We start from the raw sequence: 15,726 nt of genomic DNA on the forward strand, positions 1-15,726 counted from the left end.
TGCTTGTTCACATCAGGCTCTGTCACTTCGGCCAGTTCATTTTAGTATTCTTAACAGAAAACTTAGGTGCAACATTTTAACTCAGCTTTGATGTTACACAGGTTTTTAGGAAATTAGGTTATAAATAAAGTTTTATTCATTTGTATAAAGTTCTGTTTGTATAAAGCTGTACTTTAAATACTGAGGTCAATCAAATAACTTCTTCTCTGGCAGGCTGATTTCCAAAAAGCTACTTCCTTTGATATCACAGTAGAGGGAGGCAACAAGAGCAAAGAAAAGGAAGGTCAAACATACATTCTGTTAATAGGTACAAAATAGAGTGGTACGTGAGTCATCAAATAGGCACTCCAGAGTTAGGTATTTCTTCCCCATCACATTTATTTCCTTTAAGAGCTTCTAGTGTTTTCTCTAGTGTTCTGTCCTCACAGGTTTAGAAAGAAAATGGTATCAGGCCAAATTTATGTTTTCATCTCCACCTTTCATGATCCACTCAGTAAACATAACAATATGGCCCAAAGTTTGACACCAAACAGACTGGAATACAGACTGGATGAGTGGATGAGTGGCAACTACATTTCCACCTTCTGCTTGAGGAGGTAAAGCCTTGGGACTCCAGGAAAGCTGATCCTGTCATCAGAAGTGCACACAGCTCAGGAAATCTTTAAAAGGGATTGCATGAGCCTAAATCTTACCTCCTATTGCCCACACCTGCAAACTAGAACAACAGCCCAAACTGCAGTTTTTCTCTTCCTTGAGCATACAAAGGCAACATAGTCACACAAGGCACCAGTCACTTCCCACTTCTCCCATCAGCATTAAACAGCTTTGTTCCCACAAACTTGGAAACCTCTTCCAACAACACCAGTAGCAGGCTCAGCAATACCGGGAGTGAAAAGGATACATGGAAGAGCAGGGGCAACACCTTAACCTTGAAGGCTGGACAGTTTAGAAAAATCTAAAATGCCACATTATAAACACTGAATTGTATTTATGCAAAAAAATGCAATCGAAAGCAACAGGCACTGGACTCCTGCTAAAAGTTAGGGCACTAATGAGATGACAGTGTTCTACTGCCTGTGATACTATTTACAGTTATGCCATAAATCATCTATTTTATTTATTCATTGAAATTTGTAAAAGATAGCCCACCGTCTCTGTGCTTCTTGCATAAATGCACAGTGTAAGAGTTTGGATACTTATATATGGATTAAGAATGTTACTGTTTAATGTGTAACTGAAATAATTAATGTTTAAACAGTACATTTCTTCCAGTTGTCACATTATTTTTAAAGGCAACTTGCAAATATCCCATGTAAAAATGACAACTAAAAAGCTGGTACTCACAGATGACTAAAGTTTCTTTTCAAGCATTTAGCATTTTCAACTCACCTATTTTGTTGTGGGTTTGTATTCTGTTAAATCACCCAGGGCTTCATATTACTTGGTGCACTTTTTTCTTGGTTTATGAAGAGACAATAGTGATATCATTCATATTGTCCACATTAAAGTACATAGATAAATAGGAATTATTCATCAAAGAACAAGATAAAGAATTTTTCCAAAGTTGGCATTTGGAACAGTGAGCACATCTTTCTTCACTTCTATATTTTTAAATACCAGGAGATTATCTTTAAAGTGAGATACATTCAATCTGTGGCATTCTTTCTCCATATCACAGCTGTTATGCTATTTCTTATTCTCAGCACATGGGGAATTATCAAAGGAGCCTGAGGAATGTAAGTGGAAGGTTAGTGATGCACAATGTATGGGGCCTCGTTCCCTCTTTGGCCCTACCTGCAGTATTTACACCTGCTCAGCATGCAATGGCTACACCAAGCAGAGAAGAACCAGAAGACTGTGTGACTGCAAGAAGGAAGAGTTGCATCTTTAAGTCAGATCAAAAAAGTTATTATTTCTAAGTTCCATTAGTCCAAGAAACGTGATCAGTCCTCAACACATACTGGGAAGCAGTCAGATATGTCCTTTCTTGCAAATCTTCAGATGCATAAGATACATAGCTACTGCAAATTTAATCCCATCTGCTTCTGGGGAGTGAGCTACTTGGTTAAAGTTGATCATGCCTTTAAGTGCTAAGCATGTATGTAAATCTTACCAGAATCAGGATTCTGGTCTTTATTAGACCTCATATGGTTAAGGAAAAACAAAATATATTTTTAGTAACCTGAAAAATTATTAGAAAAATAAATAATAAAACCAAAATAAAAATAATCTGAAGAGTCAACAGAAAGGCAGGAAAGGGAGGTAAGGAAACATAAACTAATAATGTGATGTTAAGTAAATCTAGACTTAATAATGGAGTGCATCACTGCATATGAGACACCAATTAGATAATGGCCTACACTGCGCAATGATTTTGAGTATTTAAGCAAAGGAGAAATCACAGAAATCATGGGAACCCTTGACTGAACATTTTAAAAATTGTTGGTTTATGTAGGCACAAAATGCCAAACAGATCCAAAAAAAATTCTGAAACTTGTCCTCTGGCACAATTATGACTGTAATGAACCATTTTCTTTTCACTTTTTGTATCTAGACAGGAGGCATAGCCCTTTCTCAAGCTTTAGCCATTTGCCTGTTAAGTTCTTTATGGATGTAAAATCAGACCTTTCTGAAGACTTACTACTCAAAGTCCTTCTGTTTTAACAAAAACAGAGAGGCTTTCAAAGTCAGATAAGTTTTACACAGGTGTACAGAGGAACTGTGTTTTACACAGGTGTACAGAAAGAAATCAGATTCTAAGACAAGTAGCACCATCAATTAAAATTGCCTGACACTGATTATTATATGCTCCTATTGTCAATGCTTTGGTTTTGTTTATTTGTTAGACTGATATTTGTTAAATATATGCTTCTCACAGGCTGACTTGGAGGGGGAGGGCAAACAGCTAAAATGCATCTATTCCTGAAAACGGGCAAATAAACTGTTAAAAAAATCCAGTGAACTTTTATTCAAAAAGCTGCTATTCTGCCAAGTTATCTAGAGGAGATAACTTACATTTAGCAGTAGAGATGGTGTCTGGACTGAATCAAACTTCTGTCAGCACAATTGAAGTTCAATTTGTTTAAGTAACAGAGCTTAGGAAACCATGATTCTTACACACTCACTAGAGAGCTCTTGCAGTTAGACAAAGGATTCCACAAGCCCCAAAATTACTAATTCTAAAATCATTGATCAGTTAGGGCTGGAGTTGGGTATTGCCTAATCAAGCTGCCCTGTGATGCTCAAGGACTATCTATATTCAAGGCAGAAAGTACTGGAACTGAAAACTAGAAGGTTGTCCTTTCAATGCCTCAGTGAAAGACAATCAGATGCTCCACTGACCAGGTTTTATCCCACTATCCAGACAGATCTCTATCAGACTTTCTTTGTAACAAACCTTTTTCTGGTAGCCAGAATGTTTCTCCTTTCAGCCTTAGGACAATGTTCCTTCAAACACAGTCACACATGAGCAAAAGAAAGACATCCTGTCTTCAGCTCCTCTCCCAAATCACACAACCCAGCAGAGAAGATGTGCTCCCAACCACAGCATCAGGCCAGCAGAGGAATTTCATTCATCGTGACCCAGTGTTGGAGGCATTTTCCATGAGTCCTGTTTTTTTGGACAGATTTCTTTCTCTCCCAGAAAAAGAAATGTGGTCACCTTACTTTAATGCCCTTAATAAGACACTTTTAATCTACCCAGTCAGGCAGTTATTATAACATTACATAGTTAAAAGATATTTTTTAGTCTGCACAAAATAGATAGGTACAGTTTTTAAGAATAAAGGTGATGATTGGTGCCACTATTTAACTGAATAACTTACGCTATATAAGAATTTTAGGAACCAATTGAGCTAGTCACCTTAAAAATCTCTGAAGGCCTTAGGGGGTAATACCATTTACTACGGTTGATAAATTGGATGCCACCCGAACTTGATTCAAATTTGTCTTTCTTGTCAACAGATATGATAACAAAAGCTAGAAAGAAGGTTATTCTCGTGCTTTAACTCAATTTATCTGAAAAAAAATCTTTGTTTTGGTTCAAAGCTTTTTATGGTTCTTTTTCAGGACAGAGTTTAATTTTGAGAAATGTGTGGGAAACCATTTGGCCGTTTTAATAATGGAAGACATTACTGGTACAGAAACAAGAAGAAATCAGAGCATCCAGTAATCTTTACAGATGTAGACCTTACCAGCTAAAGATGGTGTAATGTGCCAGTGAAGCAGTGAAAAGTTGCACTCATTGAAGTTCTGGCCCAACAAATATGCAGAAAGAGGACCAGCAATGCTTTACTCTACATATATTCCCTGAACAGAAGGTGTGTAAATTAATTATTTTAAGATGACATTGATAGAAAGCCTTAATATTCCAAGGAGTTTTAGTTGGACGCATCCTGCTCTCGTTACCATTACACGGACAGTAGACAGGCACAAAAGTTGAAGCAAGTTGAAAGTCTTTAAAGGACTGCTGCTATGCTTTCTACATTTGGATAAAAGCTGGCGAAAGCTGCACATCCTCATATGGTCTCATTAAGCATTTAGCTAGAAATGACTACTAAACAAAGACTTTGTAAAATCTGGAAGATAAATGTTAGACATTCATATCAACTTTTGTTAAAAACAGAATTTTAAAAACAGGAGTGCAATAGTACTTACCACATGGCAAAGAGTTATCCTCTTCTATTGTCTTATTATAGACCCAATCCTCCTTTCTCCAGCGTATAACACCACTATCTTCACAGTCCCAAGAATTCTTTATATTTGCTTTATCCCACATTCTGAACATGTACAGCTCCCCAGTCATACCCGGGTTAGGTGACGTAGCTGTACCTGGCAGCTTTGAACAGCCAAGTAAGAACTGTCCTTTTCCAGGCAAATTAACTTTTCCAGTTAGTTTTTTGTTTACTTTTTTTGTTTCATTTATGAATACTTTCATCTCCTCATCTTCACTTTTCCACTGGATACATATTCGGTTCCAGGTGTTTTCATGAAGTCTCACTGTTGTATTTATTTGATTTCCAAACAACCATATCCTCAATTTACCATGATCTCCTGTAAGTCCAAGATCATACCTATTTACAGAGAGATTGGTGTGAGGTGTTTCTTGATTGTATACATATGCTGTCCAGGGACTCTCCGAGGAATATAGCTTGATGTGCACACAGACAATGAATTCTTTCAAGGGACGCAGAGAAATTCTTGGTGACATAATCCAAGGGTCTTCGCATGCAGTCTTAAAGATGGCTTTATATTTTCCTAGGAATTCCTCCTGATCTAAATAAAGAAAAGGTGATTTGTAAAATTATTTTGTTTTTAAAAAGATCTTCTACGTGAATGTTATTCTTCCATATAGTACTGCTCCTAGGATTTTTAAAAGTAACACATTAAGAAACATTGTATCCTTCTCTTTTGCTTTTCTGTAGTGGGGAAGGGGCAAATTTGGAGGCAGTCAATAAACTCTAGCTGCTCATGAAAGTTTTGAAGTAAACTCATGCACAAGACAGAAGATGACCATGCAGTTCTCTAAGGCAGCACTAAAATGACAAGTGGGAGGCAAAAAGAGAATCACAGATCCTGGTTCCTGTTCCCAGGGCTGCACAGGTATTTTGCATTTAATAGAAACTGGATAAAAAAACAGAAACAGAGCTAGAAAAAGGGACTATAGGCCTTACTGTCTCCTCAAGTCCCAGCCTTGTATCCTCCTTCTCTGAAAAAGACAGTGCTTCTCCATGCCACTTTTTTCCAACCCTGAGTTTCTTAAATCCCCTGCTGCACACTGGCAGAGTTTCGGCAACAAAGGTAGAAAACAGCCACATTCTAGAAGAGAATGAGTTGAGGTAACTTTCAGGAAATGTGTTCTGGAGCCACTGGTTTATTTAAAATCTAATCCCATTCAGCCCATGTTCTCTATTCTCTACTGGGGCATTTACTTGCAGAGACATCTTATCTGTGAATCTCAAACCTGCTGAGGCATTGAGATGGTGGTAACCCGGAGTTCAAGTGTGACAGTAAATAGAATTTCAGGTACTAACAGCAAATTTACTGGTGAAAACAGAGTGTCAGAAAAAGAAACAAGAACAAGTAGTGCCAGGGAAGGCCTGTGTTGTACCTTATTGAGTAAAACAGGATCCACTTGAGCAAAATAATGCCTTCAAAGCCAGCACGAAGCAGCTACAAGCTATCAACAATATCTGCAGCTAATCAAGATAAGGGCCTGTCAGAAGACAGTGAAAGAATTCAATGAGAAGCAAGAAGACCCCAGACTCAAATATTACTATTGGACTGAATCATTGCGTGATGGGTACAATTGCCCAGGGACTTCTTTGCTCAAGTGGGCATGTCTGCAAAAGCATCCAGCTCTCATCAATCCTGCTGCTGCACTACTCCATTAAATTACTTATTTCTATGAACTTTGATGCCTGAGAGCTTGCTTCATGAGACCTAGAATTCAGACTTTGGAGAGACCTGGCACCCCTAGAGGGGAGGTAAGCAGGTTGAGATGCAGCATGATGGAACTTTGAAATCCTAGCCAAGCAGTATAAAGAATCAGGTGTGCACATATAATCCTTTTGCCATAAACAAATATAATCACTTACCTGTTTTCCCTCACTTTTTGTGTCCCTTGGGCATAAAACGTTGACCAAGTCTGGGACTACGTTTGAACAAATTCTGAGAGAGGCTTGATTTAATATTAAGCATTAAATCAGTGTTTATGTGCAAACAGCGAATTAATTAAAGGACTGCAAAATCCCATTGCATTCTTTAGGAGAGCTGACGCTACGAAGTTGTCAAGAGAGCCAGAGTGGACATAAACTTGCAGGTGAAAACAGTCTTAAGGCAGGTAACCAAGAGAAATTACGCAAAATGAGATGAATCCTGATGATGATTCTCCTAGTCTGCTTTGTATCACTCAAAAAGACTGCTGTTGATCAGTATGCAAGGCCTGACAAATTAATTTAAACTAACAAAAGAATTTACTTAGAAAGGTCTACCCTTCTGGAAACTGGAAAATCCAGCCCACATTGATCTAAATAGTTAAAAAAAAAAAAAAAAAAAAACAAAAAGGGGTACCAAAGTTAAGAGAATAGACATCAATACTATCTGAATTGTGACAAGAAAGGCTTGGAAAATTTTCTATGGTTTGTCTACCCAAACAATGCTGAAAAAGCACAAAGGAAATCACAACCATAGTCAGAAAATGCACTTCACTGTTCCAAGTGGAACACATGCAGTACAGTGTTAAATTAGTTAGAAATTAATTATCAACATGATCCTGGCTAAGTCTGTTTCATATGTGGGTGGATGCAATGTAAGTAGGAGATGACATTACTTTAAAGATTTTGGAAGTTCTGTTAATCATTGCTTATTTTCTCTAGTAAAGATACTTGTGGGCTGTGGCCCACCCTTGACCATGGCACCGAGGAGCTAGAACTGGCTGTGCTCTGACAATGGCATTCAGGGTTTTTAAGTAGTTCCTTTGGGTCCAGACAGTAGAAATCACATTCAGAAACCCAGCGATGAACATTACTTTGCCACCACAGCACAGAAAAGGTAGCATAGCAGAAAGAATGCTCAAAACATCTCCAGAATAAGAAAAATAAGCAAAAAACACAACTTGGAATCAAGTAAATTCCAGGCAATATTGATTGTGAGCTGACTTTTCAATGTTAGTTGCTGTATTCAGGCACTTCATCTCTTTCAGAAATGCAAATTGTTTCTTCTTAATATGTTTTTCTCTTATAGATGCAAGAGCTGAGGTTGTTTCCCTCACTAAAACTAAGCGTGCTCTCTTAAGCCCTAAAACAAATCCTAAAATGCATGTGCATACTTACAAACATTTTAAATAAACTTTCTAAGAATGACAAGGTAATGAAAACATAAACCAAAAATGTCATCTCTCTTTTTTTAAACATTTTCATATAGTAATAATTGACGTATTTACGAGAGATAGCCAACCATAAGTAGACATACAGGAGCAGATCCTCACAGTGTAGAAGCACCAGTGTTATTTTCCTTATATTACTAGTAGCTACTGTATTAGTATAGCTGAGCGTTAATACAGTTGAGTATATTCTTGAATAAAAATAGTCACAAGTTTATATGTCTGCACAATCTGGCTTTTAACCAGTAAAAACAAGAGTTATTAATTTCTCTGTCAGTGTTTGCCACCTGTAACACATTTGGCTTGTTATGGTCCATTAAAATGACATCATAAGAATCTTGTTTCTTTATGTACTCCACCTAGAGCTCATAACTGTTCTTTAAAAAAAATTTAAAAGTCTAAACTTTCTACATGTGGGTCACTTGTTTATGCTGAATGTTTTGGGAATCTGAAGCTAAGAACTATTTCCTCAAAATTGATTTCATCTCCTTTTCCTTCTCAGTTGTATTTGGATATCTGGGGAAAAACTACACCACATTATCCAGAGTGTCCTAGACACTGGAAAAACACAGGCAGTTCTCTGCTCATATTTCCCAGAGAACACAAACGTCCTTTGGCACCTTAGACAAGGAGAGAACTGAGTAGGGATGTTGCTGACAGTGCTAACAGCCTAAAAAATAAACAAACAAAAAAATAGGGTGGAACCATAAATAAAATCTTGCATCAGTTTAGCTTTTCTTGAAGGACTATTGACACTTGCAAATGATATGCAGTTGAAAGACAAAATCCCTCTTTGCTTTCTGCATCAGAACTCTAGATGTAGTTGAATATTCCCTGGAAAAATTCTTGTAGAACATCTATCCATCTGCAGAGCAGCACTGTCCTTTTTATTATTCAAAGTACATAAGGTTAAAACCTGACCATCTTAATAACAATTTTATCAGCTGAATCTCAAATTCTGTCTCAATAGAAGCTTCATTTTATGAAAATTATTACATCTGGAGAATTGGAATCAGAACCAGTCTAGTCTGTAAATCTGATAAATTTAATTGCTAGTTTGATGTCATTAAGCAGGCATAGTTACGAGGTACGTTTGAACTGCAATAAACTTTGACCTATTAGAGTAAAATAACATGCCATGACATAAGAAGCAGTTTCTAAAACTAGCCATGAAGTACATGGCAAAAAGCACTTATAATTTTTTAATATTCCATGCACATTACTAACATGGTAAATGTATTACACAATATGGATATAAGGAAGTTTTATGAAAGACAAGCACTGTTTTCTGTATCTGTTGAGGTCCAGAGTAGTGACAGATTTGTATCCGCCAGCTTACAGAACAGGCATGAATAAATCACAAATTTCTGATTCTACTGTACCTCATACAAAAGCATCACCATGTCAGTTATCCAATTTGTACAAGAACCTTATAAATTTATTTTTCATTCATTATATAAAGAGCACAGACTCTCAAATTCAAATACATAACTTCTGTTACATGTTTTGGACCTTACTACCTTTTTTCTAACCATATTTGGATCCACGACCAAGAGCAATGCAAATGTTCTACGTTCATACATGCACGAGGTAGATTCAGGCTCAAAGGATCTTGTGGTGTTTGTGTAAGAGCAGTGTAAAAGATTTAAGGACATGTCCTGAAAATAGTAACACTTCCAGTTTAAAAAAATAGCAAGAAAGTAACACATAACCGCGTTTACATCCTCTCCTTATCCATAACCAAAAAGAAGTTACTACTGATGACTTTCTGTGAAAACAAATACTGTAAACACAGGGTTGGTATATCCAAACTGCTAAGCATCAACTGTTCCATTTCTTGTTAATGGCAGGTTTTCCTCTTGATTTCAAGAGGGCAGAAACTTGCCCGTTCTGAATATATTCAAAAGTCCTATTCATCAAGACTAATGCTATTTATTTGGAATACCAACACTAGATAAATCAGGAAAAAATTGTCTTACCTTTGCCTGCTGTAGCCAGGAACAAATGAAGTAAAAGGACTGCTAGAACAACCCTGAATCTCAAGAAAATATCGTGTATTCTGCCAACACAGCAGTGCTGTTTTCTCCAGGCAACCATTCTAGAATAAAAAATAAATAAATAAACCTCAATGACTAGAAAACATGCAGCTGTGCAGATATCATGACAGATTATGTTTCCAACCCAAGAGTGTAAATCTTTTCAACCCTGTTATACTATTGGGTATATATGGTACAGAAATGAACAAACACTCTGTAGAGTCTTGCCAAGTCACTAAGAAAGAACTGTTTGCTGGAGGGGAGGGTGAGGGGGATAGGAAAAAACAAACAAACAAAACCGCTCAAAATCTAATTCTCCAATGATTCACAAATACACCAGAGTATGGCCATGAGTCCTTGCACAAATAAGGCTTTCAAAAAGCGAGCAAACCAACAACCAACAAAAAAACACACCAAAAAAGCCCCCAAGCAAAACAACTAGAAAGCAAGCTTGGAGAGCTTATCCAAAAGCTTTGTTAATCTCAGTAAGTGTATAGAAAGCATCTCTTCAGTCCCCTAGCCACAGGTTCCATCATCTGACATTTTAATAGCAACACTGTGAACTCCTAAGGAAGAAGCAAGAGTTTGATTCTGAATCCTCATTTCATTCTCAAGGCAAGAAGCTACTGCAAAAAAAAAAAGAAATGCCATCATTCACTGTGGGCAGCAAGTTCATGAAAAGTAGGATCAAAACCTTGTTTGTCCACATTTATTCCTAGTGATGGTTGCCTAATTTGAGCAACAAGACATGGCAGTGGACAAAAGAACATGCCTCCCACTGTAAGAGATAATGTTCTATGAAATTATACACTTTTTAAAAGAGGTCTTTTCAATAAAGGTACATTGTAATATTTTGCATGTCACAAAAAACATCAAGTGAAATGTGCTTTTTGCATGTAGTACTTCCTAAATAAATCTTTTAGGGATACATAGTTACAAGTGATTCTATAATTGATTCTTGAAACAAATGCAAAGCAGTAAACTTTACGTATTGTTTATGTTTAATATATCAGCTTTATGGTAGACCAGAGCATTATGCATGACACCAGAAGATTAACTTCGCCATCACAAGTTTGACGTATGTGTGAGTATGCTGGTTAGCATTCATACTGCTCGCAAACTTCACTGTATTTTCGTGCATGCTTAGGTTCCCTTCTTTCCAGGAACGGTAAATTGTGAATTCTTTCAGGAGCTGTAAATTCCTGTTAAGGTTAGGACTAAAATGTATTTTTTGCAAGCATTCACATTAATGTAAACATTTAGCAGCATAAAATCATTACTATGGGCTGAACTCTCCAAGAGAAGTGGTAGAGGAATAAACTGCCAAAGAGTGAAGTTTCTAGATAACTGACATTTTGGAAATTGATTAAATGTACATGTACATAAATTATACAGATACAATAACATAACATAGGTAACATAAAGCAAAGGCTTTTTAAAAATTAGAGCACTGCAACATTGTTGCCAGCCAGTGGGCATGTGGTCAGTTACACAATATGTGATATTTCTAGTCCAAAAATAAGATCATACTGCTTGCATTGAAGCAAACCAATCTGGATGATGACACATACTGCTTCCACTTTGCAGATTCTGGATACTATGCTTAAAATTCAAATACACTAAGGAAATAACAGTCAAATTGAGGCACCATCGTGACTGGCATCTGCATGGGTGCTGCAAATGTTAATGAGCAGAAGAAAAAGCTATTGATGAAAGGAATACAAAAATCAAGCATACTAAAGCTGAGAGAAAATAAAGAATATGCTAAAACAATGGACATAGCTAGTACACAGAATCCTATGCAGGAGCAGACCAGTACTGAATAAAAGCAAGTTAAAAAAGCAAGAAATGTCAAAGGTGGGCTAGCTTTCTAGAGATTCACAGGAATCATGTCCAAACCTGTCTTCAGCTTACTTCTCTTGAATGCCTAAAAATAATGAATTAATAAATTGTTCAGTCAGTAAACTAAGTAGCAGAATTACATTCATTCCCCTAAGAACCTGTAATGAAAGCTGCAATGCTTAAATATATTTGACAAGGATTCAAGGATTGTGCATCTACAATGTAATTTACTAGGGTTAAGATAGATGCCCATACAAAAGCTGTGTTTCTGTGATTACTCACACTTCCCATTCTAGTCTCAAGTTAGGTCCCTTCCAAGGAAAGCCAAGATGTCCATCTATTCCTTCATTTTAGGGTGAAAGCTCTTCTTTTGTACAGTAAACCATGTATACATAGTGATGTATTTAGACAGCAAACCATGCACAGATAGCGGAATCGCTTGCCTGTACTGCCTAGACATCAAGAGTTGAAATGTGAATGGGATGGAGCCCAAAAATACTCAGTGGCACCCACAAGTTTAGGCATAGATGCTGCTAAGTACTGAAGCAAACTGCTTGCTCAGTGCCATATATAATACTGATTCAGAATGCTCCTTCATTCCCTGAATTTAGTTTCCTTCTAAAGTCTCAGTTCTGCAAAGCAATATACATGAAATGAGTCAACTAGGACAAAGGTTTACTCCCATACCATCAAGCATGTCTTCTCTTTGGTTTGGTAGACCTCATTACACAAATACGTTAGTGCCCCATCCACCAGGAGCAACAATTGCATTCTAAGAGTCTAAATTTGTGGGCAGGAGCCAAGAAATTCCTGGTTCTGACTCCAGCTCTGCTTGAGCCCTGAAGAGTTTGAACAGACGTTCTTCTAACTCAAGCCTTACAGAATGAGCTTTGCTAATATTTGCCCAGTGTTTAAATGCAAGACTGTAATAAATACTTTCAGTACTTTTTTATCCCCTCCAGTTTTTTTTACATTAATCTCACTTCCTGAGATAGGCCTGGCAAAGACAAATGGAGACAGAGAGACAGCTTCTTGTTGACAGAATACAGTCATATCAAGAACTCCAAAGCTATTCAAAGCTATGAACGCAGATTAATGGTCCCACGGAAAGCAATAAAATCCAGATAGCAGGAAAGGGAGTAAATGTATCAAGCAAAATCCTGATATGGTCACAGCTCAGTTGACTTTTTGCAATACTTTGGGCATTTATGCTAGCTGAAGATTAGTTCCAATGTCTGGATAAAAAGTATAATTAAAAGAGTTAGGAAAATAACATTAGTATTTCTTTCTTTTTGCAACAATTCTGTTTAGACACTAGCAAAGAAAAAGATGCTGCTAGCTTTGATAGATTGTTTTAGATTAAAAAAAAACCCAAACCGTAAAATATTATTTCACCTTATCTATTGAAAAAACTATCATATGATACATTCCAAAACATTTTCTTAAACTTATTTAAACCCTTCTTTGTATTGGAATTCTAAAACTCTACTCTTAATTATGATCCTGAAAAGTAATATAATTGTAAATATATAGTTGTGGACATTACAGAATTAGGCATAAGTGATTTTTTCATTTGTTATTAATTTTGTTCATTTGTTCAAATAAACACTTGTATTGTTCATTATAATAGATGGATGCAGCATGATTTAGAGAGCCCAGCATGAATCTGCACAGTTTTTGCAGTAGGATGAAAAATTTTCACTTGTAAATCAGGCAAATCTAATCAAGTAAACCACTACTGGGCACAACTACTGAGCCACCCAAGTGTGGGAGAGAATTCTATGCACAGACCACAGGTACAGATATAACTGTCTTTCTCACTTACTATTCTCAAATAACAATTAAGTCACTTTTATGCACAAAGAGCTAACTGTCGGAAGTAGAAGAGAATGTAATCAATTATTTTTCTTTATGGTCGGTAGGTAAAATGGAAATTCAGAAAACAGAAAGGAAGGGTTTAGGCACAAATCTGTTCCCTCTTATTTGCTCTCCATGAAAAGTGCTCTATTTTGACCAGTGATGATCTTGTAGCATTGGTACCCAGGTTTCACAACCAATCACACCATACATTAACTTGAAAGTGAAACTAGAATTGATAGAACTTTTCTTAAAATAAATTAACAAACATAGTTACGCACCTTGAAGTTCTGCATTAATACCACATTCTCTAGAAATTAAAGAGGTTACTGGAAATGAAGACAGGAAAACAGTACAAAGGGGAGTCTGTATTCTTATCATTAGTATTAACTAGGTTATGTCATGCTATTTTACTAGTTTTCTGATGGAATTGTCCTTCAACACAATGGGAGTTTTACTTGCTTAAAGAGCACAGAGTTTCTGCAGGAGAAGTTACTGAAATCTAACAGGTTGACCAAGACAAACACTGGAGAGGGAGCTTGCTGCAGAAGGACCAGCAGAAGAAAGGGATGAAGGTCAGTAAGTCAACAGCAACTTTAAAAGAGTAGGCAAAGAAAACTGTTAAAACCAAGGCTTGTAAGTCTTTTAACATGTTTACTCTGCTGTACTCAGCTTTGTACTGCTGAAAGATGAGAAACATTGTTTGAAGTTGACTTTTAAATGGCTTTTAGCTAGTTAGTCACAAGTATCCACAGGGCAAGGATTTTGAGGTGCCACAGGAAACTGGTCTAGTGTTACAAACACAACTGGAAGGCAGATGACATGGAGTCAATGCCACTGCAACCAGCCTCACAGGGAACTACATGATGCAGCTCCATCCAAAGTGCAGTGTGAGAAATCTGGACTGCTTTCCAAGTGTGCACCCACAGGTGACATATCGAAAGATATAGGGGCTTACCTTAAGCCACTACTTGCCTTGTATTATAGCAGATATATTTTCAGTAAGCTTAAAGCCAAAGAAAAATGCAAAAATGAAAAGAAAGCTGGTTTGTGCTGTACTGTACTTCATTAAATCACCTTTTGAAAAATACATTCAAATTTTACAGTTCCTGTTGAATATATCTATTTATTGACAGTCTCTAAAATTTAATAAACTATTAGTTTTTTTATGCCAAGTATTAGCCAGAGCAGGTTCTCACTGCCAATGCATAAACTGTTGGTAACAGAAACTTAGGTTGGAAATCATGACCCAAAGCAATCACTCATTTATTTCTAACCATGCTGTCTACTGTTGCACTTCAAGCTGTTTTGTTCAAGTCACACTTATTCCACTCACAGTCTTTGGGGTCCACTCTTGTCTATTTTTGTAGATAGCCTCTATTAAAATCTTGCATTTCAATAAAAATATTTCCCAAATGTATGGAATTTACTCTTAAGGAAGATGGCAATCATGAATGGTAAGCTTCTGGCCATTGCTTTGTGACAGTCTGCAGTATTCTAATCTACACCAGCTGATAAATGCAGAAGTGAGCAAGAGAAACATCTTACGGCTCAAGTATGTGAACCTCTTGATGCTGCAGGCTTCTTCCATCAACCCCTTATATTTTCCAGACTGGAACCAAAACGTAGTAAAGTTTTTATGTTATTTTTAAATTTTGGCCGAAGCAAGTTAGATGTAATAGGGAGGACGCTTACATTGGAAAGTCTTATGTCACTGTGAATTTTGGCACATACAGCATCCACTGACTTAACAGCAGAAGTAGCACTATTGATTTAAAAATATTGTTCCATGGGATTTTTTTAATGCATTTTTCCAGAAGACATTAACAGGATTATTACCGTCTGATAATAGCTTGGTTTTCAATATTTTTCTCCACTTTTTATTGAAGGCTGTAAAAACAGACATACTGTGTTCTACACATAGTCGCTTTATGTAGAACACCAGCATTTTCTAAGACTGCAGTGGTAATGTGTGGAGCCAGTTCCAGGACCTCTCAAACTTATCCTCATGACACAAATCTTTACTGTTTTCAAAGACATTAAATATTTTACTTTTTAATAAGTTGGCTTACACAGAGCAACAAACCACTTAGTTAGACACCAGTCTTC

The 15,726-nt window shown here is 36.8% G+C and overlaps 1 protein-coding gene across 1 annotated transcript in view; it reads right to left on the bottom strand.

The window, feature by feature from the left end:
* The window catches only part of ADGRG2 (adhesion G protein-coupled receptor G2), a 42,975-nt gene extending 32,996 nt beyond the window's left edge, over nucleotides 1-9,979 (bottom strand). The window contains exons 1-2 of the mRNA XM_065628908.1: nucleotides 9,862-9,979; nucleotides 4,657-5,274 (exon numbers count right to left, since the gene is read on the bottom strand). Coding sequence (XP_065484980.1) covers nucleotides 4,657-5,274; nucleotides 9,862-9,979 — 736 coding nt within the window. The remainder of the gene's footprint in view (nucleotides 1-4,656; nucleotides 5,275-9,861) is intronic.
* Between the last annotated feature and the right edge of the window lie 5,747 nt (nucleotides 9,980-15,726).

This window comes from Caloenas nicobarica, chromosome 1 (assembly GCF_036013445.1).
Source record: "Caloenas nicobarica isolate bCalNic1 chromosome 1, bCalNic1.hap1, whole genome shotgun sequence".
In the NCBI taxonomy this organism is placed as follows: Eukaryota; Metazoa; Chordata; class Aves; order Columbiformes; family Columbidae; genus Caloenas; species Caloenas nicobarica.